Source organism: Eriocheir sinensis, chromosome 6 (assembly GCF_024679095.1).
Source record: "Eriocheir sinensis breed Jianghai 21 chromosome 6, ASM2467909v1, whole genome shotgun sequence".
Lineage (NCBI taxonomy): Eukaryota > Metazoa > Arthropoda > Malacostraca > Decapoda > Varunidae > Eriocheir > Eriocheir sinensis.
This window is the reverse complement of record NC_066514.1, coordinates 3,684,001-3,709,743: the sequence shown is the minus strand read 5'-3', so window position 1 is coordinate 3,709,743 and position 25,743 is coordinate 3,684,001. Positions and strand designations below refer to the sequence as shown.

The window sequence follows — 25,743 nt, the reverse complement described above, 5'->3', positions numbered from 1 at the left end:
GAAATGTAAAGTTCATAATTAGCATTAGTTTGAAGGCTCTGGTATCTTTTGTGAGCTACCTCTATCATTGACAGCACGAGAACAAGTGTGATTAAACCAAGGCTTTTTAGCGTGAGGAGTAGAGAAAGAACGAGAATGTATGCCTCCATTCCAGAGACAATCACCTCTGTGATGCGCTGAGCACACACAGAGGGGTCTCTATCCTGAAGCAATAATCATTCCACGGAATGGAAAGTACATCCTCAGGTCGTCCCACCGAGCTGAAGCAAATGCCAGAAGCATCGCCTCTTCGGTGGGTCCAGAGGATGTACAGGAGCGATAGGACAGGATGCAGAAATAAGATTGTGATCGGAGGAGCCCAACGGAGAGAACAGTTTGACAGAATAAGCAGAAGGGTTTGAGGTAAGGAAGAGGTCTAGAATGTTGGGCCGATCTCCAAGACGGTCAGGAATACGTGTAGGGTGCTGGACCAACTGCTCTAGGTCGTTGAGGATAGCAAAGTTGTAGGCTTGTTCACCAGGATGGTCAGTGAAAGAGGATGAAAGCCAAAGCTGGTGGGAACATTGAAATCTCCTAGGATGGAGATTTCAGCGAAGGAGAGGGTCAAGATGTGCTCCACTTTAGAATTCAAATAGTCAAAGAATTTTACATAGTTGGTAGAGTTAGGTGAGAGATAAACAGCACAGATGTATTTAGTAATAGAATGACAGTGAAGTCTTAACCAGATGGTGGAAAATTCAGAAGAGTCAAGGTCGTGGGCACGAGAGCAAGTGATGTCGTTGCGCACGTAGGCGCAACATCCAGCTTTGGATTGAAATTTAGGATAGAGATAGTAGGAGGGAACAGAGTAGAGATTGCTGTCAGTAGCCTCAGAAACCTGTGTTTCGGTAAGGAAGAGAAGGTGAGGTTTAGAGGAGGAGAGATGATGTTCCACAGAATGAAAATTAGAGCGAAGACCGCGAATGTTGCAGAAATTGAGAAGAAAGAGGTTCGAGGAGTTATCAAGACACCTCTCGGGTCGGCAGCCAGAAGGGGAGTCCTCCCTGGGGGAATTTGTGGTCCCCCCCCCAGGCGGGGACTCCGAGGCATTGCTTAATTGAGGACGGTTTGTTTTGGAAAGATCATTATGAAGAGTAGAAAGAGAATGGGAGATAGAACACAGCCCTGCAGGACTCCAGTGGTGACCTGCATCACAAGTGCAGGTCACCATCACATTTCATCCACATTTACTGACACTGTTGGTTGACTTGTTAGCCATGCAGCATTGTGTAACATTACACAATGGAGCTTCTAAGTTCTGCCAAGATGACGGCAGTAGCCAAATGCCCTGCAGAGGACACAGTTATATAAGTGGCCAGGGTCACTTCTGCTGCACGTTCTTTTTATTTTTTTTATTTTACATCAAAGGATGCGGCTCTTCGGTTACAGTCTGCACCAATTGCCTGTTTCCCTTGCCTACAAAAACAATTAAGCACTCGTACACCCATTTCAGTTATAATATACCATTGTGGGAAGCCCACATGGGTCCCATATTGCACCCATATTCATCCGCCAGACAACATATAAATCTTAAAGGAATTGCCTCCAAGATGATTTTACAATAGTGTTGACAACATATTTCATTGTTGGAGTATTAATGAAAGAAATAATATATATGTGTGGGAAACCCACAACGGTCCCACGTTGTACCCATGAATCATTTGTCTGCCAAGTCACGTGTTCATTTTTTAATAACTGTCTCTAGGTTAATTTTCTCGGTCGTTTAGACAATTTCCTGAGCTGTTATAGCATTGTGGAAAAATATTTACTTTTGTGGGAAACCCACATGAGTCCCATATGAAAACCATGCATTTCCCCATCCCCTACCCATGCCCACCAATACCCATGGAAATTCCATGTGGGCCCCGTGTGTGTGTGCTGGCTGGGATGTGGCAACAAGTGAGTGCATATTTGTGTTCTGAATGAGTCTATTGTACCGGTCTAAAATGAGTGGCGTGTACGCCGTGAATTTGAGTGAAGGGTTATTCATGGAATAGGTTGAATCAGTGACATGAGGGCATGGAAAGAGGATATATAACCAAAGGCCAAGATTAAACATAAGGAAATATACCTTTTGCAACAGAGTAGTGAACAATTGGAACAGCCTCCCAGAGTTTATGGTTAATGCTTAGCCTCAAGTTGAGTCAGCCTAGGCACAGAACACTCAAGAGAGGGAAGTTCTTTGATGCAAGGGTAGTGAATAAGTGGAATAGCTTGCCTGAAGAAGTTATATCCAGCCCTTGTGTCAATACTTTCAAAAATCGGTACGACAGAATGGAAAAACACACTGAGAAGAGGCACCCTAAGCTCAAAGCTCCCTAACCTCTTTACTATCACTAGGTAAACAATCACAAGAGAAGTTGCAGAATTTGCATGAAAATTGGATTAGGTGTGGAAAAGCCAAAAAACAGAAATTTGATTATGCTGAACTCATAGATTATAAATGCCTCGACCACAATGACCACTCTACCATAAAATCTAGCCTTAGTAATCTAGAGCTGGAGTTACACTGTGGTCGGTATTATAAGACAGTTTTGCTTCGCACATCAACTATTTCTAAAGGTCAAAGATGGGGTCAGTCGGATTCTAATGAGTGTTTCTTCAGGTTCATGGTACAGAAGAAGGGTCAAACTACCACCAGGGTCATAAAACTACTCCTGGAAATGCCTTGTCAAATATGTGTTCTTGGACGATGAAATGTCTTACAGTACGACCCTACATGTACAGTCTCAATGGCCTCTTCTAGGAGTCCTCTGTGAGTAAGAACAGACACCTATGTACAAGATCACAAACACTCATTTTGACATTGATCCACATACTTACACAACGCAAACAGTCAACGTACACGTAACACACACATCCATAAATACCAAACATATCACACTACCACTGTTACACCGATGCCTATAAGCACTCATACTTTCCACGCACCTCCCTCAAGAGATTTTAGACTGCGGTACAATAGACTCATTCAGAAAACAAATACACACTCACTTGTCACCACAGCACACCACCACTAAAATGCTGGTATTATAAGACATGCGCTTCTTACATCAGCTATTTCTAAAGGTCAAAGAGAGGGTCAGTCGGATTCTAATGAGTGTTTCTTCAGGTTCACGGTACAGAGGAAGGGTCACACTACCACCAGGGTCATAAAAATAGCCCTGGAAATGCTGTCTTGTCAAATGTGTGTTCTTGGGCGGCGAAATGTCTTTTAAAACGACCCTGAAAATTACACTTGCCTCACGGATGGAAGACACCGTTTGAGGAGAGACTTAACTAGACCTCGCCGACGCTCACCTTACCTCTCTCTCTCTCTCTCTCTCTCTCTCTCTCTCTCTCTCTCTCTCTCTCTCTCTCTCTCTCTCTCTCTCTCTCATTATGCACATGTGTGTGTGTGTGTGTGTGTGTGTGTGTGTGTGTGTGTGTGTGTGTGTGAGAGAGAGAGGAAAAAATACACACACACACACACACACACACACACACACACAGAAGCGATAAGAAAACACACACACACACACACACACACACACACACACACACACACACACACACACACACACACACACAGAAGATATAAGAAAACACACACACACACACACACACACACACACACACACACAAACACAGAGAGAGAGAGAGAGAGAGAGAGAGAGAGAGAGAGAGAGAGAGAGAGAGAGAGAGAGAGAGAGAGAGAGAGAGAGAGAGAGAGAGAGAGAGAGAGAGAGAGAGAGAGAGAGAGAGAGAGAGAGAGAGAGAGAGAGAGAGAGAGAGAGGTTAAGGTGAGCGTCGGCGAGGTCTAGTTAAGTCTCTCCTCAAACGGTGTCTTCCATCCGTTCTCACTGCAGCGCGCAGTACTGTGGTACAGTCCAGAAATATGCCACCCGGCTCCCCTGTCCACCCTCCCACGACCACTAAATAAGGTGTTTGCGACGAATTTAGTGTTCCCCATACAGAAACCACGCATTCCCACTGGAGCACATGCAAGCTTGTTTTGGGAGAGAAAAATCAGAGAAGCGTAGTAATTAGTGAACGTTAAGTTGTGAACCCACCAAACGATGCTCACCTCACCGGTCTGGCGTGGGGCCCTCGACCAAAGACTTTGCCCTCGACCATCTGCGTCCACACGTACCGCCTATACCACACTCATGCCCTCCAGCTACCACCGGTTCTAGTAGGTTGCCACCTCATCGTAAGGTTCCACGGTGTATCTTCATTGTTTATCACCGACACAAGCAAAACCATTAGCTGCCCGTGATCCGTCCAACGTCGCGCCCTCGAGAGTACTGTGGGTTCTTCCAGCGCTCTCGAACCTCCTGCCCGAGCTATTCGAAAACGTGAATCCTGACTAGCCGCATTTCGAATCTGCTACACGGGTTCGTGTTGCCAGTAAGTGATGGTAATTGTGGAGATTGACTGCGCGCCACCAAAATACGACAATACGCCTCCATATTATAGTTAAGGAACGAAATACATGTCCCTCAACCATAATATGAAGGCTCAAGTACTTCAAATGTTAAGTACTAGTAGAGAAAATGGGGGAAATCGGTTCTTTTAGGTGGGGAGCATATTAAAACTACGTACTCTAATCGAACGTTACATAACCTAACGGGGGCCCTGCTAACCAGGTGGGGCTGTGCCCCCCTCCCCCCACATGTATGATGTGCCGTAAAATCTTTTTTTTTTTTTTTTTTTTGGTGGGGAGCAAATTTAATTTACTGTAACCGAACTTCACATAACCTAACCTCGACCCCCTGCTACCCTGGGGGAGCTGTGCCCCCCCTGAACCCCGCTCCCCACATCTATGATGCGCCGTAAAATCGTTCTTTTTTTTTTTTTTTTTTGGCGGGGAGCATATTTAATTTACTCTAACCGAACTTTACATAACCTAACCTCTAACGGGGGCTTCGCCCTCGCCCCCCCTGCTAACTGGCTTACCGACCGTAAAGAGAGAGTTGTTATGAATGGTATATCATCTGACTGGCGAGATGTCAAAAGCGGTGTTCCACAGGGGTCGGTGTTGGGACCTGTTCTGTTTTTAGTGTACGTAAATAACATTGACGAGGGGCTATCGTATAAAATATCGAAATTTGCAGACGACACAAAAATAACCAGCAGAGTCACTACGACAACGGATAAAGAACACTTCCAAGCTGATCTCGAACGTTTAAGTAGTTGGCACGAACATGGCAAATGAATTTCAATATTGAAAAGTGCAAGGTTATGCATATCGGAATCAACAACGATCGTATTCATTATCAAATTAACGGAGTGCGACTTTCTGAAGCCAGCAAAGAAAAAGATCTTGGAGTAATAATTTCGAACGATCTTAAACTGAGTCAACATTGCACAGAAGTAGTAAAAACTGCCAACAAACTGATCGGATTTATTGGTCGTACATTTGAACACAAATCAGAAAAAAAGTAATATTGACACTTGCTACAATTCGTTAGTTCGCCCACATCTTGAGTATTGCGTTTAGTTTTGGTCTCCCTATTACAGATAAGATGTAGATAAACTCGAGAGGGTGCAGGGTCGAGCTACTAAAATGATCCCTAGCCTACGAAACAAACCGTATGAAGAGACTTAAAGAACTTAACTTATTCAGCCTATCAAAGCGCAGGCTAAGAGGTGACCTTAAAGAAGTGTTTAAAATTTTCAAGGGATTCGATAACGTTAATGTTCATGATTATTTTACAGTCTCTCAATCAAATATAACAAGAAACAAATGATAGAAAATTAACGAGGAAGCGTTTCAACTCATATGAATCAAAACACTTCCTCTTCAACCGTGTCATCAATAATATATGGATTGGTCTGCCTCAAAACGTCGTCGGAAGCGAAACTATTTGCACGTTCAAAAACCGACTAGACAAATATTTAAAATCTAACCCGAACATCCGCTATTTTGCTCCGGTCTAACAGAAAGTAGTGTTAGCTTAGTTGTCGTGTATGACCTGCCTTTTGTCCATATAAAATTCCATTGTAGTTTTTCTATACTACATGGTATTCTTCCTTTTCATGCCAACTTCGGCTGGAGGGACTGGTGGGAGGGGAGGAGCCTTCACCTTTGCTGTCCTGTGTCTCTGACTCGTAGATTAGAGTAGATGGCAGCAACAACACACAGCCTAGTTAGGACCAAGAGGTCTGTTGCTGTTTGCTTTTCCTTTGTACTCCTTTGTACTCCTATGTACATTGACGCTTCTAATGACTCTCTTTTTGTTCTCCACGCAAATACTAACGACGTCTGCAAGACCCACTCGTTGGAACTGCTGGATATGTACTGCAACTTATCCATCAGTACAAGACCAGTGGCGTACCACCCATAGTACAGGGCCTGGGTATTCAGGGGGCCCCCGATGAGGTAATGATTAAAAAAACAAATAAATTAGTAAAAGAAATAAAACCAACAAAAGTAATGAGAAAATATCTTTTTACTTTCCCTACATTTACTGCTTTTCCCTTCGTAATATTTTCATTTTAGCTAAAATACAATGTGTCCACTGCAACAAACAACACTGGAATCAGAACTCATTACCAGCTGTTCCCCTCGCCCGCGTGTGTGAATGGTACCGTCACTGTGTGGGATCTGTATTTTTCGAGGTTTTCAGAGTGAAATATCAGTGACAAAGTTGTGTTGTGTATATCAGCATGTCCTGTAATAGCCACTGATCATTGTCAGACAGTGATAAAACCCGGTCGTTGCCACAGACATGATTTGTGATGAGTTTTGCAATGTTGACTTGATCTTTGAAATGAGAAACACGGCTGGCTGATGGCCGCTCGGTGCATGGCATGGTTCATGGTGGGTTCTGTATTTTAATAACTTATGTGGTGATGGGTAAGAATCCGACTGACTGATATAATAGTGGATGCGAGCAAGAACATTGTGTTGTGTTGTATCAGCATTCAGCATGCTGTATAATGACGAGTGATCATTGTCGGTCAGAAGTGACAAAACCCCGGTCATTGCCACATACAAAGTGCGATGAGTTTTTCAGTGGTGTGTTGAGTGGCATGATGCGTGGCAGGATCCTGCTATTCTAACAACTTTTGTGCTGAATACTGATTATAATGGACTTGTTGGATTTGTGTTGTGGTATAACCGTATAATGCAAGGGCTGCATGTTTAAAAGATATGGAGATTGTACCCAATCCTCACCCTAATCCTAAGTCCTAACCCAAATCCTAATCCCTTCCTAACCTCCTGAGTCCCCGCACAACCCCCGCATACTATACCGCCCAAATCTGGCCCTCTGCGGATCTGTGACTTGAAAACTTGAATACGCACGATAAATATATTATGTGACCGTGATCCATGAGGGAAACTGATCAGCTGGCGTTGTGATGCACGACGCCAACAGTTACGCCACCAGGTGCCACCTATGAGGTGCTGTGCCGGTAAGTATGTTTCTCCGTTTACATGACTGACTGACGTAATCGATTTTGATCATTTATTGCATGAATGTTACATTGTTGACAAGTAAAAATAACATAATTAATAGTTACTATTGCCGGTTTTCTTCATTACTTCTTCCCGAAAAGGTATAGCTCCCAGCTATCTGAACACAGTAATAATATTATAATAGGCTATAATAATAATGTTAATATGATAAGCTAAAATAATATTAATATAATAGGCTACCTATATAAAATATAACATTAGGATATATTAATGATATAATAGGATATAGTAATTATAATAATATAATAGGTTACCAATGCTAATTTTAACATAACTGGCTGAAATAATATTAATACAATTTGCTATAACGATAATAATAATAGTAATAATAAACTAACTACCAAAGAACTATGCACATACACAGGTTTGAACAGTTTTCCACGAGACTGCTTTGCTATTGATTTTTTTTTTTTTTTTTTTTTTTTTACTGCGACTACCAGCCCGCGGGCCATGGCGCTGCTGCGCTTACCGGCCGCCTCCGGCAAAACTTCACGAACAAAAGTTTGTCCAGGGCCTCCAGTCAGTCTATTACGCCACTGTGCAAGACTATAAGGGCCGCTTTCACAGTCGTTTTGTTTGTTCTGATCGTTACCAATGGCGACGATCGCTGCTTTAGAATTTCCACGTAAAACTGTCCGATGGGGTAGTGGCGGCTGCGGGGTTAGCCTAGCCCCGCACCTTGCCACACACTCTCAACACCTCTCGCTTCCTCTGCAGCCGCCACTACCCCATAGGCCAGTTTCACGTGGAAAACTATAGCATCGATCGCCGCCATTGGTAACGATCAAAACAAACAAAACGACTGTGAACGCGGCCCTAAATGACCAAATATTATAATTTCAGGAATTCTTCCAAAGATGTCAGCGGCGAGCAACTTTTTCATCATGGCCTTCAGTCTTAACACCCGCCTGCGGACTCTTTGCAGGGAGCTTAACGTGGGATTCTTCAGCGCCTGCACGGGCAATTTCTACGGCCAGAGTGGACCGTTCCTAATAAGGGAAGGTCTGCACCTGTTCCTTGTCGAAACAGCCAGATTTGGAAGGCTAATAAGCGATGCAGTGCATGACTTCTCGACAAAAAAACTGCCCTCGGCCGCGTCTCTCCACCCTGCCCGTGTAAATGAATGTCCTGCAACACACTTGACACCAAATCGTAAAACCGCAAGTAACACCACTTCCATTACTAGCCTCTAAATTCATGGAGAGGGAGGTAAGGTGGCGTTAGGATTACGGGAGCTGCCTTGTATAGGGCAACCGGCCTCTTGCAGACTCCTTACGTTCTTATATACTAAACCTCAAAATAATCTAAAATTCCTTAGTTTCAATGCGCGTAGCCTGAGAAACAATTTTGAAGAATTGAGAAATTTTGTTACAACAGAAACTTTTGACGTTATTGTTATAACCGAAACATTTACTGACACCACAAATATTGATTTAAGTTCAGAACACAACAGAGATGGCTACAGACTCTTCAACAAAGATCGTGTCAACCTCAGAGGCGGTGGTGTCACAAAGATCGTGTCAACCTCAGAGGCGGTGGTGTCACAAAGATCGTGTCAACCTCAGAGGCGGTGGTGTCACAAAGATCGTGTCAACCTCAGAGGCGGTGGTGTCACAAAGATCGTGTCAACCTCAGAGGCGGTGGTGTCACAAAGATCCTGTCAACCTCAGAGGCGGTGGTGTCACAAGGTCTATCCTGTCAAGCGGTGAGGGCGGTGGTCAACAGATCCTGTCAACCTCAGAGGCGGTGGTGTCACAAAGATCCTGTCAACCTCAGAGGCGGTGGTGTCACAAAGATCCTGTCAACCTCAGAGGCGGTGGTGTCACAAAGATCCTGTCAACCTCAGAGGCGGTGGTGTCACAAAGATCCTGTCAACCTCAGAGGCGGTGGTGTCACAAAGATCGTGTCAACCTCAGAGGCGGTGGTGTCGCTCTTTATATGTATGAAAAAAAAACCTATTTTCAACCTAGAGCCGGTAATGTTGAACATTTGAGCGTGTGTGTAAATACTGTAAAAAAATAATGCAAATATATCCGTCACTTAACGGTCTCCGGGTCAATCTCTCGAAGGTGCTGCTGAAATGTACGGCGTTTTATGGCAGTCCCTTAATTAATAACAGCTAGTGACTCACTGATATTAGGAGATTTTAATCTCCCTCATATTAACTGCATGGGCGACATTGTCGGGTACAGAAAGCGAGTCACATAGAATGATTTAATTTTTAGAGAATAACTACATAAGTCAAGTGGTTACTGAACCAACTCGACACAATAACAAACTCGAGTTTAGACCTTGTTATAGCAACACAAGATAATCTAGTCTGTAATGTCATGGAAGGAGAACATTTCGGTTCTTGCGATCGACACTAGAACTCAAACAACAGTGACTGAAAATAAAACAATGGTGCCTGATTTCAAAAGAGCAAATCTCGTAGAAATCCGACAAAAACAAACAGAAATAAAACCATTAGATGATTGCAACATAAAGGAAGACTGGCTTCACTTAAAAAAATCAATTACTCACTCAGTAGAACACATGTGCCACGTTTTCCGAGAAGCGACGAAACACTCATTAAAGTCCACCACGGTTTAATAGCGAAATCAAACTTTTTGTTAATTAAGGGGGTACGCGACACCTGGGGGGGATGTTTTGGTCAAAATATAGCATCTTGTAAAACTGGATTAAAAACGTTCTTATACCATCTAAAAATAATCCCCGAGCAATGTTTTCCTCGTAGTGCAAATTTTAAATGTCTGGCGCGGGTTTAAATGGACCGAGTTAAAGGTTAAATTTTGTCTTTTTTAATCGCAGAAAATCTAAAATCAATCATATTTACGTGAAAAGTGCAGGGAATGTTGATTGTACAAGTAGCTAGGGACCTATGATTAGATATTGCTGATAGGGTAAAGGAGATAGGAGTATTAAGAGGAAAGAGTGACAAAAAAACACGATTTTACGCGATGTTCAACGAACATAATAAAATAAATACCATTATGCCTTTCTATATGGGAAACTTTCAGAACATTTTCCATAGGGCTCTAGGCATACCTAAAGACTATTCACAGCCAAAAAATTAAAGTGATTGGTTATGTATCAATGGTGCTGTGTAATTTTGAGTGTCGCTACTCGTATACGCACATATATACGTATAAGTATACATATAAGTATACATACATTGTTCTGACTCGCACAAAATGTAGGCAACATAGATGCCAACTTAGTTTCATCGCAATATCCGATAGTTTAGTTAGATGACCTGAGGTGTCCCGTACCCCCTTATATATAATTAAGGAGAGAAATTTGTCTCACAGGATAAAGAAAGAGAAAAACCGCCCGAAAATTTTAGACTTTATCATGGCGTCAAAACATTTCATACTCACATGGCAACAGTGGCACCAGGGACTAATCATCTGCGGGTGCTGCGTTTGAACGAAGCTCACCATGCCCTCCACTCTCCTCTATTTTTATCTAAAGGTACTACTATACCCATACTCACATCACTCACCTTCCAGAAGTCATCCAGCTCTCCATATCTGTACAGCATCTCTTCCGGGTCACTAAGGAAGCCACGGCGAACTAACTCCCGCACCGACTCATCTAGGGATGACTTCTCCGGGCTCAGTACTGCACCAGAAGTGTCTTCCATCACATGAAGCTGAAAGATATATATATATATATATATATATATATATATATATATATATATATATATATATATATATATATATATATTAGTAGTTTGGTACATAAAAATGTAACTTTAGCTTCGCTGAACTCCAGAGGTCCACAGGTTTCGATCTGGCAGAGTTTCAACCAGGTGACAGGTCGAGCTCACTACATACAAGACCCTACACGGAACGAATCCGTAGCTTGAGGAACGGGTGGCAACCCCAAAATTTCTCAAGCTTGACAGCAGCTGCCCGCTGGAGGTGGAGGCAGGAGGAAGGGGGGAGGGAGGTTACGTCGCGTACTTGATATGTATTTCAGGACGACGCTTTAGGGGGTTGTAATTGGTCGACGATTTTTTTTCCCTTTCTTTATTTTTAAGTAAAAACGGTAATGAAAAATTTATAAGTTAATGTATTTCATTATGCAAAGACGCTATTGGGCGATATTTTACGCTGAAATATTTTTTTACATGAACTGAAATTATTATTATATTTTTTTGTGTGTTCTCTCTCACTAACTATAAAGAAAACGGAGCCATTCAGCTAATTGATATTTTCTTGAATTTTTAGAAGTGGACATATGATATTCGATAATTTATCTGTAAATACGAGAAAAAAAATGTATAACTACATATCAGATGCCTTTTTTTATATTGAAGGTCATTCATTTTGCGAAATGAAACCCTGTTTTTTATCAGAAATATGCTGAAAAAAATCATGAAGAAGCTGAGATCTTGTTCTGTGTGGTGGGGTCAAGTACCGGTAAAGGCCTATATATGTTACAGGGAAAGTGTGAAATCAGTCATTTCATGAAATCCCTAGTGAATTTGTGAAATGGATTTTTCATTTTGCTATGTTATGGAACCTAACGTAACCTATCCTACCCTACCCTACCCTAAACTAACCTAACCTACCTACTCTACTCTAAACTAACCTAACCTAACCTAAACTACCTTAACCTACCCAGACTAACCTAACCTTACTTATCATAACATAACATTATTAAAATAACATAACATTGAATAATTTTGTAAGTAAGGTTATGTTATAGTTAGTGTTATTTTAGGGTAGGGTAGGCTAGGTTAGGTTAGGGTAGTTTAGGGTAGGATAGGTTACGTTAGGTTCCATAACTTAGCAAAATGAAAAATCCATTTCACAAATTCACTAGGGATTTCATGAAATGACTGCTTTCACACTTTCCCTGTAACATATACACAACCAGTGATGGTGAGTAAGAGAAACTTTGTCTACTTACTCTCTATATCATATTGCAGTATGTAGCCTGCGAAATGCAAGTCTCTAGGTTCAACACGTCAAATTTACCGACAAACCAACTTTCATCGGTTGCTTTCTTGAAATGTTTTTTTTTTTTCTCATCCTATAAACTTCGTATTACACTACTTTTTTCTATTCCAGTTTTGTAAAACTATGCAAAAGGAAGTATTCCTACTCTAGTACATTTTGTTTGAAGTTGATTTTGAATTTTGATGAATATTTTTATGCTGATTTTTTATTCATCGATCGATAAAAAATATTTTTGCTATTTTATACAAATAATAAAAGGGTAAACTTTATTCTCCTATCCTTTCTGATTAAAATGCTTTTTGAATGAAAAAAAATGGTCATAAAATAAAGGAGGAGAATTAAGCAACAAGAGCATACACATTTTAACATGGGATTAGCCCATATAACAACCCGCCCCCCTTAACAAATGCATACGCTAAAGGACTGGTTTTGTGACTGACCGAAAAATACGCTCACTACAAATTTAATTAAGATACTGAGTCTTATCTGCTTGACCATTCAGATAGCTAAATATGGAACAATAGGCGTTCCGTATCGGTTCAAAACGGATCGCAGCATCTCACTCTACAACACGGAAGGAATCCGCATTTTAAGGAACGAGTGCCATCCCTAGTTCACAATATAATTTTGGTATGGGAGGCTGCCATGTCGGGAACTGAAATAGGTCACATGATCCCTGGATGTTCCCTGCACCAGAAGAATAAATATTTACCCCCAGTCTCCCTGTTCTATCAGGTTTGATTAAACAATCCCGCGCCTGATGTAAACAACTTTTGGTTGGGTATACGTGTGGTGGTATGGGTTGCTGCCACCCTTCAGTTTACAAAGAAAATTATTCATCACCACATGAAATAGACGTGCATAACACAAATGTATTTTAAGTATTATTATATTAAAGTTTAACTATTTATTATTTTGTATCCAAGTACTTCCATTTCATATTTACAATATATCTAAAACATTCGACACACATGCATGGGCACCACCATCGCCGTTTCTTCACAAAGAGACACACCTGGCAACTCTGCCCAGCGTGGCCAGTTATTAAAGCACCGAGTGAGTCGGAGGCTTCCCAACAACCGCCCCGAGTTTGCATCGCTCGTCCACTCTTACAGGGCCGCCTTTGTGCAAAGGCCCTGTCCCCTTTTCAGTGGTAAATCTTAAAAGCAAAAGCAAGAGTGCACGGGGCAGCTGGGGGCGGATTCTGAAACGAAGTTACGGCGTCGTATCTGCTTAAGGCGCCGCAAGTCCACCCTCTGAGGCGGGAGCAACGCTTTGTACATACAGTAGGCTACCTGTTTACCAGTGGTGTGTGTGCGTGTGTGTATGTGTGTGTGTGTGTGTGTATGTGTGTGTGTGTGTATATATATATATATATATATATATATATATATATATATATATATATATATATATATATATATATATATATATATACAGTAAAACCCCGATTATCCGAAATGGAAGGGGGGAAGCCTCTTTCGGATAAGCCGATTTTTCGGATAATCCGGATTTATGGCCGCCATTTTGATCGTCGGCATTGTGTTCTGCTGTATGGTAAGGACGACTTTCTTCCTTTTCCCGGTTTCTTTCGGCATGGTGATGTAGAAAGAAGTGAGGTCGAAGCACAGGTAGAACGCGATGCGACTGCCCAGTGTGAAGTGTGTGACGCGACTGCCGCCGACTGACGATGTAAACAATGAAACCAAACAAACACACGCTACGTTAAACAAAGTAGTACGCTTAAAACATGTGATGTAAATGTTTTATTGTATGTTTGTCTGTGTGTCTCCTTGTCTGGACCAGTGTATGTTGATACTTGTGAGAGTTGCAGATCTGAATTGTGAATGTTGCAGAGTGCGATTGTGAATGGTTGTGCAAGCTTGCAAGTGTGACCTTGATGCATGGCATGGAGTGGAGAGGGGAGTCGTGTTTGTGTCGTTGTCTTGAGAGTACGGTGTGAGAGTAGTCGTGCAGTAGTTTGTTCGTTCGCCGCACCTACGTCCTTGCTGGGGCGAAGGTGCGGACGTGGTGTTGTTGAGAGTTTGTTTAATGTTTTTTGTCTAATACATTGATCTATTCGTTACAAGCTATTTCGGCAATACGTATTAGAAAGCATATTCATTTTAACTGTTCTTATCAATTTTAAATGTGTTAATATAGTACATATGTAGTTACTTTTATTTATTTTTGATGTTTTATAACGTTTTAGTATAGAAAAAAAAATTTAATTGCATTATCCAGATCAATTTCGGATAATCCGGTTTTTCGGACAATCCGCTTTCGGATAATCGGGGTTTTACTGTATATATATATATATATATATATATATATATATATATATATATATATATATATATATATATATATATATATATATATATATATGGATAGATAGATAGATAGATAGAGATGTAGATGTAGATATAGATAGATAGATTGATAGATAGATAGATAGATAGAGATGTAGATGTAGATATAGATAGATAGATTGATAGATAGATATATATATAGATAGAGATGTAGATGTAGATATAGACAGATAGATAGATAGATAGATAGAAGAAGGCGCCACTTTAAACACGTTCCTGCGCCATGACGGGCTGGGGCCGACTACCATCTAGGCCCCTCAAGAAAAGCCTACCGGCGCTATAGACGCACACGTAAAATATATATATATATATATATATATATATATATATATATATATATATATATATATATATATATATATATATATATATATATATATACATACATACGAGTACATGGACGAGGTCATCGCAACTTCGCAAGCCCCGCGACACCAGAGGACTGGGGGGACACACAGCAAGTTGCTTCTCGGAGATGCGGGAATTGGAGCACCCTGTCGGAGCCATCGACCGGAAACACATCCGGATCACACGACCACCTAACACCGGATCCTTGTACTTGAATTATAAGTTTTTTTCCTTGGTCCTGCTCGGTGTGGTTGACTACAATTACAAATTCATCTACGGATTCTACGCTTCCGTTGATGCCAATGGTGCAACGTGTGATGCCCGAGCGTGGCGGCGGGTGCAGAACTGAATCATCGTGTCGGCTGGCGTGGGTATAATAATAAAAAATTACTTGCTCCCCGTCACCCGGTTATCGTGTCCTGAATAATTCGTCGACTATTCGGCGAATATTCGGCGACATGTTCCCCAATAGTCTTGGCCTTTCAGGGACATATTGAGGACATGTCCCAAAATATTCGGCGACAAACACGAATAGTCGGCGACATGTCGGCGACAAATTCGCCAGCAAAATTCAAATTTCAACGGTCAAATTTCGGCGACAATTCGCCAATCACCGCGAATTGGAAGCCGAATTGTCAGGGATATATCGACGACATTTCAGCGACAATTCTGGGAGGCGGTGTCTGAGTAATTAGCGTGCCGGCCTCGCATACGGCGAGTTGTCCATGATGTTAGTTCGAATTCGCCGCTAACCACCTCGGATTTTTCAGTCACCGCCGAGTGGCCTAAGACTACCACATGTTGTCCTGAAGACCACCCATCAACCCGGACTCTAGAAGAAGCTGTACAGCGCAAGTGAAATCAAGAATGAGATCCGGGAGGGGCAGCATGAGCCAATAATAATGGCGCCACCATAAACAATTGCCTGCGCCATAATGGGCTCGGGCCGATCATCAGGTAGTATAAGCCTACCGGAGCGCCATATGTAAAAAGAAAAAAAAATGTATTCGTGCACATTCGGCGAAGGACCGCGAATTTTTCATGCAACATGAAACTCTCGTGGCGGTAGTGACATACTGTCAAAAGTCGCGCGGTGGACCCAGACGTGTCCCCGAAAGGCCGAGAACAGGCAAGAAAGATGCCGAACTTGTACACGACACAGGATGACTTGCATATTCGTGCACATTCGTGAACCAAAATTCGGCAGTGTATTTCTAGCACAATGAAGGACGTTAATTCGTGACGACTGGCGGCTCAGAAATATTGGCAAACGCTGCCGCCATCATAAGATTTGTAATTTCATTTTGCAATCACAAGCACAACAACAACTTCTGGGCATGGTTACGTTTCACTGGCACAAATTTGGGTGCCAGCACAGCACGCACGCACTCCTGCTGCCTCCCTCTTGGGGTGATTGACACAATTAGGGTCGTCACCCTAAAATTAGAAAAAATGTGGAATAATGCAACATCTCGATCACTCTCCAATACGGAACGGATCCATACTTTAAGGTGGCAACTCTTCAAATTTCTCGAGCTGCCATGACTGCCAGCCGCTGCCCGCTGTTGGTAAGGCCAGGAGGAAAAGGGAGAGACGCTGCGTCGAGTTTGTTACAAATATTTTAGGAGAACCTTGACAAATTTTACGGACTGGTCTTGTGACTAACCGAAAAATGCGCTCACTACAATTTTAAGATACTGAATTTTATCTGCTTGACCACTCATGACGCCAAATACTGAACAAATGGAATTCCGCATTGGTTCAATAGGGAATGCTACATTTCACTCTCGAATACAGAACGATTCCGTATTTTAAGGAATGGGTGGCAACCCTAGATACAGCGGAAAGTCTCGGCCTAAGTATTGTAGCCCATATACCCCGGAACCCATGGAGAGTGCTATTAAGATGTTTACGGCCAAATTATCCTTTGAAATTCCTGGGTAGAATTCGATGACAGTCGGCAAGGCTGCCGCCAAGACAGTCGCTAAGACAGTCGGCCAAGTCCTTGGCAACTGCTGGCCATCTGGTCGGCCAACCAGTTCACAGACAGTCTGCAAGACTGTCGTCAAGACCGTCTGCGACTGTCGGCTAATCGGTCAGTAAAGTCGTGGTTGTCGTAAACATGGCGCCATTTTAAAAAAATGACCGCTGAGACTCGTCTTGAGAGTAGCTGCCAGGTTGCCGACAAAGGCGAACCCCTCTGACAATCATGGAGTCGAGTCGAGGCCGGCAGGGTATTGGGTTTTCACTTAATATATTCACTTTTAACTCATTTGTAGCAACTTACCAAATATGATTAGTGTGCAAAATTCATTTTAAACGTAATGTTCAACTCACTTTATCTTTTTCACTTGTCCTCGACCATCGCCTGAGGATTGGCACTTGTAGAAGCCGTGGGAGTCATCTTTTCGGCGATGTACGACACTATGCAGTCCGCAAATGAACTGAATATTCGGGTGTTAACGCCGAGACTAAATTAAAATCTCCTGAGTTCCTAGTCCTCGCTGCTCGGCGCTACTAGGAGCATTTGGAATTCTTGTCAGCCATTTTTTGAAATTCGGACAATTGGTATTTTGGGATGATCCGTGTTCGGAGTATAGGGTATTTACTGTAATAATGTTATTCTCTCTCTCTCTCTCACACACACACAAACACACACATACACACACACACATACACACGGCCCGGTAGCTCAGGGGTAGAGCGTCTGGCTCACAACCAGAAGGACCGGGGTTCAATTCCCCGGCCGGGTGAAGATAAGTTGGGTTTATCTTCTTTCACGTGTTGCCCCTGTTCACCCAGCAGTGAGTAGGTACGCGACGTCAGGCAAGGAGTTGTGACCTCGTTGTCGCGGTGTGTTGTGAGTGAGTGGTCTCAGTCTTACCCAAAGATCGGTACTACGAGCTCTGTGCTCTTCCGTAGGGGAACGGCTGGCTGTCTCGAGAGAGACCCGCAGCAGACCAAGAGGTGAATTACACACACACACACACACACATAGGATCAGACAAATGCCCCCAACCCTAATGTTTTCCATCAACAGAGTCCACACATGGAGACTTCTAAGGTGAAACAGCTGCTGGAGGGACGATCTGCCTTTGCCCGGCGGGAAGATGGCCTCGATATTTACTACGTTCAGCCTCAAGAGACGCGGCAGAATGCAGAGACAGGCGCCCGGGTGGTGCACATTGGCCGCCCAAATGGCCGTCCCACCAGGTCAGAGCTGCTGGGCCACAACCCTCTCCCTTGTGGGATGCCTGGCTAGGAGTAGCTCGTCCATACTTTCAGTTTTTTCTTCTTGCCACTGTTACAAAGAAAATCACATTCTGATGAAGCAAAAACATTACATATTGAACTCTTGCTGCAGTGTCACAGTCCAGGGCCGGATTTTCCGAATAACCAGTCATTCTAGGTTAGTACCCAGAGCCACCAGTCCAAGGACAAAATAAATTAAAATTAACAGAAAATAACGACACGATATCTCTGTTGAAGACTTGGGAAGTACTGAATTCTTTTTTCTTTTCAATAAGAATATGATCAATGATTTTTACCAAGACAGTGAAGTGAGGAGGGCCATGGAAGGCCATGGAGGCAAGATCTCTGCATTCCGTAGACGGCCTAGCTGTGCTGTACGCTCTGCCTTATCACACCAACAGTTTGGTAGTTCTTGCCTGACACAGGTTCAAGTTATATTCTGGCTGGGCTATTTTGGGCTATTTTTGGCAGGGTAACTAACAATGCCTTGGCACCCCCCAACAGGTGTGTGATGCTGCTGGGAGAGACAGGTGCAGGAAAGACCACCTTCATCAACGCTGTACTCAACCACCTCTTCGGAGTGGAGTTCGCCGATTCTTTTCGTTTGAAGGTCAAAGAAGAGATAGAAGATGGTCGCCGGAAGACGGAGAGCCAGACAGACACCATCAATGTGTACACCATTCACTACAAGGAAGGCATGAGGCACGAGTACAACGTTGTGCTCATCGACACCCCCGGCCTGGCAGACACGCGGGGGGCACAACGCCAGGAACACGTAAAGTCTCGCTTGGAAAGGTTCCTAATGTCAGAAGATATTGGTGTTGATGAACTTCACTGTGTTGGTCTTGTTGCCAAGGCAAATGTAAACAGAGAGTTTACGGATCAGAAAGCTGTGCTGGGGGAAATCATGTCATTGCTAGGAGCCAGTGTGCCAGAGATCACGTGTCTTCTTGCAACTTATGGCGTGGATGAGCCATCAGTTGATGCCGTAGTGAGGAATGCAGGAATTGCCTTCAAAAGAATGTTTCGCTTTGATAATGGTATCATCTACACTCCCCAAAAGACGACTAACACCTCAGAGAACAACCAGGCTGCTATTGCCTCCTTAAGGTGGAAAGAAATGAGGAAGCAGTACGATGCTTTCTTCAGCCATCTGAGCCGTGCGCCGCCTGTTAGCAATAGGGTTCGCAGGGAGAAAAAACTTTTTGACACAAGCAAAAAAAATTTGAAAGAAGGAATTAAAAAGCTAGCCACCTCAATAGCAGCACTTCATGTAGATAAAAAACTCTACAATAAATTTGAATTACAGGAATCTGAAAATAAGGAATGGCGTAAGGAAGAGATGGAAGAGATTATATCTCATGAAGATCTAAATGATACTGGAAATGGTATTTATCCACACAACTGCAGGAAGTGTTTGGTGACCTGTCACCTCTGCAGGGGCAGCGTGGAAGACAAGGTCCTTGGTGCTACAGTTTGTGGCGCAGGTGCTATAGCTGCCGGAGCTGCTGGTGCAGTAGTCGTTGCTGAAGGGACTGCTGCAGCTGGAACAGCAGCAGTTGTAGCCACAGAAGTAGCAGCTGCAGCTGGTGCAGCATTGGCAGCCACAGAAACAGTAGCTGCAGCTGGTGCAGCATTGGCAGCCACAGAAACAGTAGCTGCAGCTGGTGCAGCATTGGCAGCCACAGAAACAGTAGCTGCAGCTGGTGCAGCATTGGCAGCCACAGAAACAGTAGCTGCAGCTGGTGCAGCATTGGCAGCCACAGAAACAGTAGCTGCAGCTGGTGCAGCAGCAGCGGCAGCCACAGAAACAGTAGGTGCAGCTGGTGCAGCATTGGCGGCCATGAACCCAGCAACATTGCCCTTTACTGTTGCAGTGGGACTTGGACTTGGTGCAGGGTACTTTATTGCAAAAATAGCAAATAAGTCATACTCGTGTGATATGGATACCAACACTGAGTGCACAAACAAGGGTTGCCGTCACCCTTTGTCCGATCATGTTCGGATGAAAAAAATTATAATAAAACAAAATGTGATGCGGGAGAAAATCAATTTCAATATGAAGAGTCTTTATGATGCAGCTCTTTCAAAAAAATCAGAAATCATGAAAAAAATCAACAAAACTGAAGAAAATATTTTGAGCCATAGGAGAATAATTTCTCAGAACACTGTGGAGGCACTGCACCATGCAATGAGAATACAAGCATTCACTTCACAACATTTTGATTACATTGAGAATATAAATATCGAGATCATCAAGGCTATCAGACTAGATGGGCCCCATGCTCGAGAGCATGCCGATGTTCTGAACAAGGCCATGAAACAATTGGCGTCATTTGGATCACGGGAAGTTCTTGGTAAGCATGAACTTGTCGAGAAGATGTTACTGAGCGTTTACAGAAAGGACGGATAAACGGGCAATGGCATAAGTACCCAACACACCCATTGCATATGTTAAACCATGCAAAATAGCACTACGGTTCTGGAAAACCTCAGATCCATGATTATCGTAAGTGACAACGTTTGCTTAACAAATTCAAAATCCCCCAAATTTATCTCAAGTAGCCGATAACTTTTCTTGACTTTATTAATATTGAAATTCCTTTCAGTAGTACAAACAAAAGCTTATTTTCTTGGATTTGAAAGAAGCTGGTTTTGGTGCCAATGGGAGCATTCAACAACTTCACACAAGGCTAGCATTCAGTACGTTCCTTAGCCTGTAGGCGGTATTGTTAGAGTTGTATTTCAAAGAGAATGCTTCATTCCAAAAAGTAACAAACTTTTAATACTCTTTTTTTCTGGAGCAAAACACTGCATGAGTAAACAACAGAATCAGAATATGAAATGATGACGTCACGTGCAACCCCTCTATAAGAGGGGTTGCACGTGACGTCATCAGCAGCGATCAGCTGATCACTTCTCAGCTGCCCCGCAAAGGCCCGCCATTTTGGGAGGCACATATTTACCGCAAGAGAGCTCCTTAGCTTTTCCCCGACATGTTACTGTGTTGGTGGGTGTGTTAGCGGCCCATCTATTACTGTGTGGGTGTGGGTGTTAGTGGTCCATCTATTACTGTGTGGGTGTGGGTGTTAGTGGTCCATTTATTACTGTGTGGGTGTGGGTGTTAGTGTCCATCTATTACTGTGTGGGTGTGGGTGTTAGTGGTCCATTTATTACTGTGTGGGTGTGGGTGTTAGTGTATCGACGACCCATGGTCACACGCAGTAAGACTCGCGATGGAAGGCAATGTACCAACTGGCAGGTTTATTTCTGATCTTATTCCTCAAGAAATAGATGATGTTGGTGAGGCGATTACTGCCCTAAAAGAATCTGTTGCAGCATCTAATTCTTCTAGAAGAACGACATATGTATCCCTAAATCCTGATTTTACTGTCCACAACTTATATTTGACACGAAAGTTTTTTAATGATTTACATAGAACATCGTTTACAAAGTTACGTGTGTGCGGGCATGATTTAGCTGTGGAGACTGGTCGGTGGAATAGGCGGGGCAGGGGGCGCCTTCCCCTGGAAGAGCGGCTTTGCCCGTGTGGGGAGGTGCAGACTGAACTACACGTGGTGGAGTCTTGCGCCCTCACACAGCCATTGCGAGAACACCACCACTTTGCAACATGGCAGGAGCTTATGACAAAAGATGCACATGTCGCAGCAAGAATTGTTCATTTCTTACTTACTACATATCATTGATATTGTCTTCCTGAACACTGGAGTCATGGTCGTTTGTATGTTGTCAATACGCCATTGAAACTGTCTTTCGTTTATTGTCTTAGTTCTGTAAGTCTGTCTTTTTAGTCAGGTAAATCTTATGTCATTGTTCTATCGCATAGTTCTGTTTGTGTACCAAATGTCAAGCCTTTAGTCACGCTTTTATTTGTTCTGCTTTTAACTTTTATTTGTTCTGTTTGAACGTTCCTTTTCTTTAGGTTTTTCTTTTTCTTTTTTAGATTTTCTTATCTTAGAGTGTCTTCTTAACATGTCCAGGCTATTAACATTTTAGTATATTTATTTTAGAGAATTCGTCATCTTTTAGGGTTCCTCTGTTTTTACGTTTTTATCATAGTGTATTTTATAAATTTATAGATATAAGTAGTTTCATATAATTATCAAAATTTGTAAAGTTTTAATTTTTTAAAACTATTTTTACGCCAGTAACGACACCAGAGCTGTGTATATTTTAGCGATTATATAAAGATTTTGCGGAAGTGCTGAATGTGGACTACAAATTAGAAATGTGGTTATATTAACGAGACTAACATTCTTAAATAACTTCCGATTTATGTATGATGTTTTGGTTTTATGTACATTTGTGGTCAATAAATATCTATCTATTACTGTGTGGGTGTGGGTGTTAGTGGTCCATCTATTACTGTGTGGGTGTGGGTGTTAGTGGTCCATCTATTACTGTGTGGGTGTGGGTGTTAGTGGCCCATCTATTACTGTGTGGGTGTGGGTGTTAGTGGTCCATCTATTACAGTGTGGGTGTGGGTGTTAGTGGTCCATCTATTACTGTGTGGGTGTGGGTGTTAGTGGCCCATCTATTACTGTGTGGGTGTGGGTGTTAGTGGCCCATCTATTACTGTGTGGGTGGGTGTGTTAGTGTCCATCTATTACTGTGTGGGTGTGGGTGTTAGTGTCCATCTATTACTGTGTGGGTGTGGGTGTTAGTGTCCATCTATTACTGTGTGGGTGTGGGTGTTAGTGTCCATCTATTACTGTGTGGGTGGGTGTGTTAGTGTCCATCTATTACTGTGTGGGTGGGTGTGTTAGTGTCCATCTATTACTGTGTGGGTGTGGGTGTTAGTGTCCATCTATTACTGTGTGGGTGGGTGTGTTAGTGTCCATCTATTACTGTGTGGGTGGGTGTGTTAGTGGCCCATCTATTACTGTGTGGGTGGGTGTGTTAGTGTCCATCTATTACTGTGTGGGTGGGTGTGTTAGTGTCCATCTATTACTGTGTGGGTGTGGGTGTTAGTGTCCATTTATTACTGTGTGGGTGGGTGTGTTAGTGTCCATCTATTACTGTGTGGGTGGGTGTGTTAGTGTCCATCTATTACTGTGTGGGTGTGGGTGTTAGTGGCCCATCTATTACTGTGTGGGTGTGGGTGTTAGTGGCCCATCTATTACTGTGTGGGTGTGGGTGTTAGTGTCCATCTATTACTGTGTGGGTGGGTGTTAGTGTCCCATCTATTCTTGTTACTGATAGGCGCTACACTGCCACTCGCGGTAGGTAGACAGGGGTTACCAAGTATAGGCCAGTGGGCTTTTTGCGAACCCCTTACGTTCTTATGTTCTTACTAAACACTGCCCGGGGTTATATTAGTCATATATTCGTTGTTCTTATCATCAAATATATCTTGAAGTTTGATAATAAATGTATATGCTGTATGTCCATCATCATTTAACGGCCTAATGGGTAGTTATATAACAAAGCGTAGCCTCACTGTACAGATTTTTTTGCATATTCACTTAGATTGTGTTATAAAGACGGGAGGCACACGCCAGCCATCATCAGGGGGCAGGGGCTTAGCTGATCGCTCGTGCCTCCCAAAATGGCTGACAGCTGTCTTTCCTAAAACAAAAGCGAAGCGGTGTGACGTCAGTGCAACCCCTCTATATACGACAACTGACAGCGCTGTCACATCCTCCGGCTCCTCGCTAAGTCACGTAATGTTTCCGTATGTCCGCCAGCAGCGCAAGTCTTTATATTGTGTATATCAGATTCTCTAAATATGCTTATTTTTACCACGAGAAACAGGTGATGTCACTTATTTTTATTGCGTTAGTTCTTATATTTATGTATTCACATATATTTTATGGAGGTGTAACTTATATTATTATATTTATTTTTATTAGTGAGAGATATCGTAAGTATTTAGTAAGAAATTCACTTTTTATGTGTAAATCAGGAACCATAGACGTTTTACGTGTGTGTATCAGTAAGTACAAGCCTCAGCACACACTTGGGTATAACGCTGGAATGTTTCGTTGGTCGCATACAAGTAGCCTGTAGATAAAGAAACAAACATAATGCTACTTTTCATCACCGTTACCGCCGCCTGTGACACCAAGCAGCCCCTCCTCCAAGTCTGTGCCTGTGCTGGCCAGTGTTGGGTTGTTCTTATTGCATGATCATGACTAGAACTGCTTGTTGTTCATGGTATATAATGTGTGTGTGTGTGTGTGTGTGTGTGTGTGTGTGTAATTCACCTCTTGGTCTGCTGCGGGTCTCTCGAGATAGCCAGCCGATCCCCTACGGAAGAGCACAGAGCTCGTAGTACCGATCTTTGGGTAGGACTGAGACCACTCACTCACAACACACCGCGACAACGAGGTCACAACTCCTTGCCTGACGTCGCGTACAGGGGCTACACGTGAAAGAAGATAAACCCAACTTATCTTCACCCGGCCGGGGAATTGAACCCCGGTCCTTCTGGTTGTGTGACCCTGAGCTACCGGGCCGTGTGTGTGTGTGTGTGTGTGTGTGTGTGTGTATTGTTTTTGTAGTACAGAGGCAAATTAATATACTGAAGAGCCAGTCGCCAATTATTTACATTTGTTGATCAGTATTTGAGCGCGGCGCCGAGAACACAGAAACACGTCCTTCTGTTCACCGCGCTTGCCCCAAAATACACACACACACACACACACACACACACACACACATTACTGCTGCTTGTCGGTACCTACGATATATAGTGCCGTATTACTAAACATTTTGTCGCTTAAGTTCATCTATTTGACAAGGCTTTCCTAGGACGAGTGGGCATTTCCAGGAGTACTTTTTTTGACCTGATGGTAGTTTGACCCTTCTTCAGTACCATGAACCTAAAGAAACACTCATTAGAACTCAATGGCCTCCCTCTTTGACCTTTAGAAATAGTTGATGTTAGAAGCGAAATGGTCTTATGATAATACCAATCATAGTGTCATGGTACCGATTGGGGCTACTCGATCGTGTGTTGGTACTTCTGAATATTTACTCTGAAATATATGAATTGATAAATATTTTGTATTTTTAATAATCTAACTCCTCGGAAATACAAGAGGGCATACATTATGAGGCTATACAACAAAATCCCGCTTAAGGGAGGAGGAAAAGGAAGAGAGAGAGAGGAGGAGGAGGAGGAGGAGGAAGAAGAGTGAGGCCAATAAGTCCTTCTCCTGCTCAGAAGACAATGGAAAAAGCAAAGTCTATATACACCAAGTCAAGTTATACGCAGGTTTGTGGGAGGAGACACGGCCGAGGCGTGGTTTATGCGTGACGTTGCTTGGAG

At 42.9% G+C, this 25,743-nt stretch overlaps 2 protein-coding genes across 9 annotated transcripts in view; one reads left to right on the top strand and one right to left on the bottom strand.

Annotated features, from left to right (window-relative positions):
- LOC126988668 (uncharacterized) overlaps positions 1-25,743 on the bottom strand; it is a 114,754-nt gene that overhangs the window by 15,059 nt on the left and 73,952 nt on the right. For 7 of the 8 annotated variants that reach the window (XR_007742422.1, XR_007742431.1, XR_007742424.1 and 4 more), the window contains one exon: positions 11,010-11,159. The gene's annotated coding sequence lies outside the window, so the exon portion shown is untranslated. Of the gene's footprint in view, positions 1-4,105; positions 4,330-11,009; positions 11,160-25,743 lie in introns of those variants that run through there. The other variant, XR_007742439.1, reaches the window with a different exon arrangement.
- On the top strand, positions 12,811-23,854 carry LOC126988735 (uncharacterized). The gene is made up of 3 exons (XM_050847106.1): positions 12,811-13,763; positions 18,238-18,410; positions 18,954-23,854. Exons 2-3 carry the CDS (start codon positions 18,247-18,249, stop codon positions 20,860-20,862), a joined length of 2,073 nt encoding a protein of 690 aa, XP_050703063.1. The 5' UTR covers positions 12,811-13,763; positions 18,238-18,246; the 3' UTR covers positions 20,863-23,854.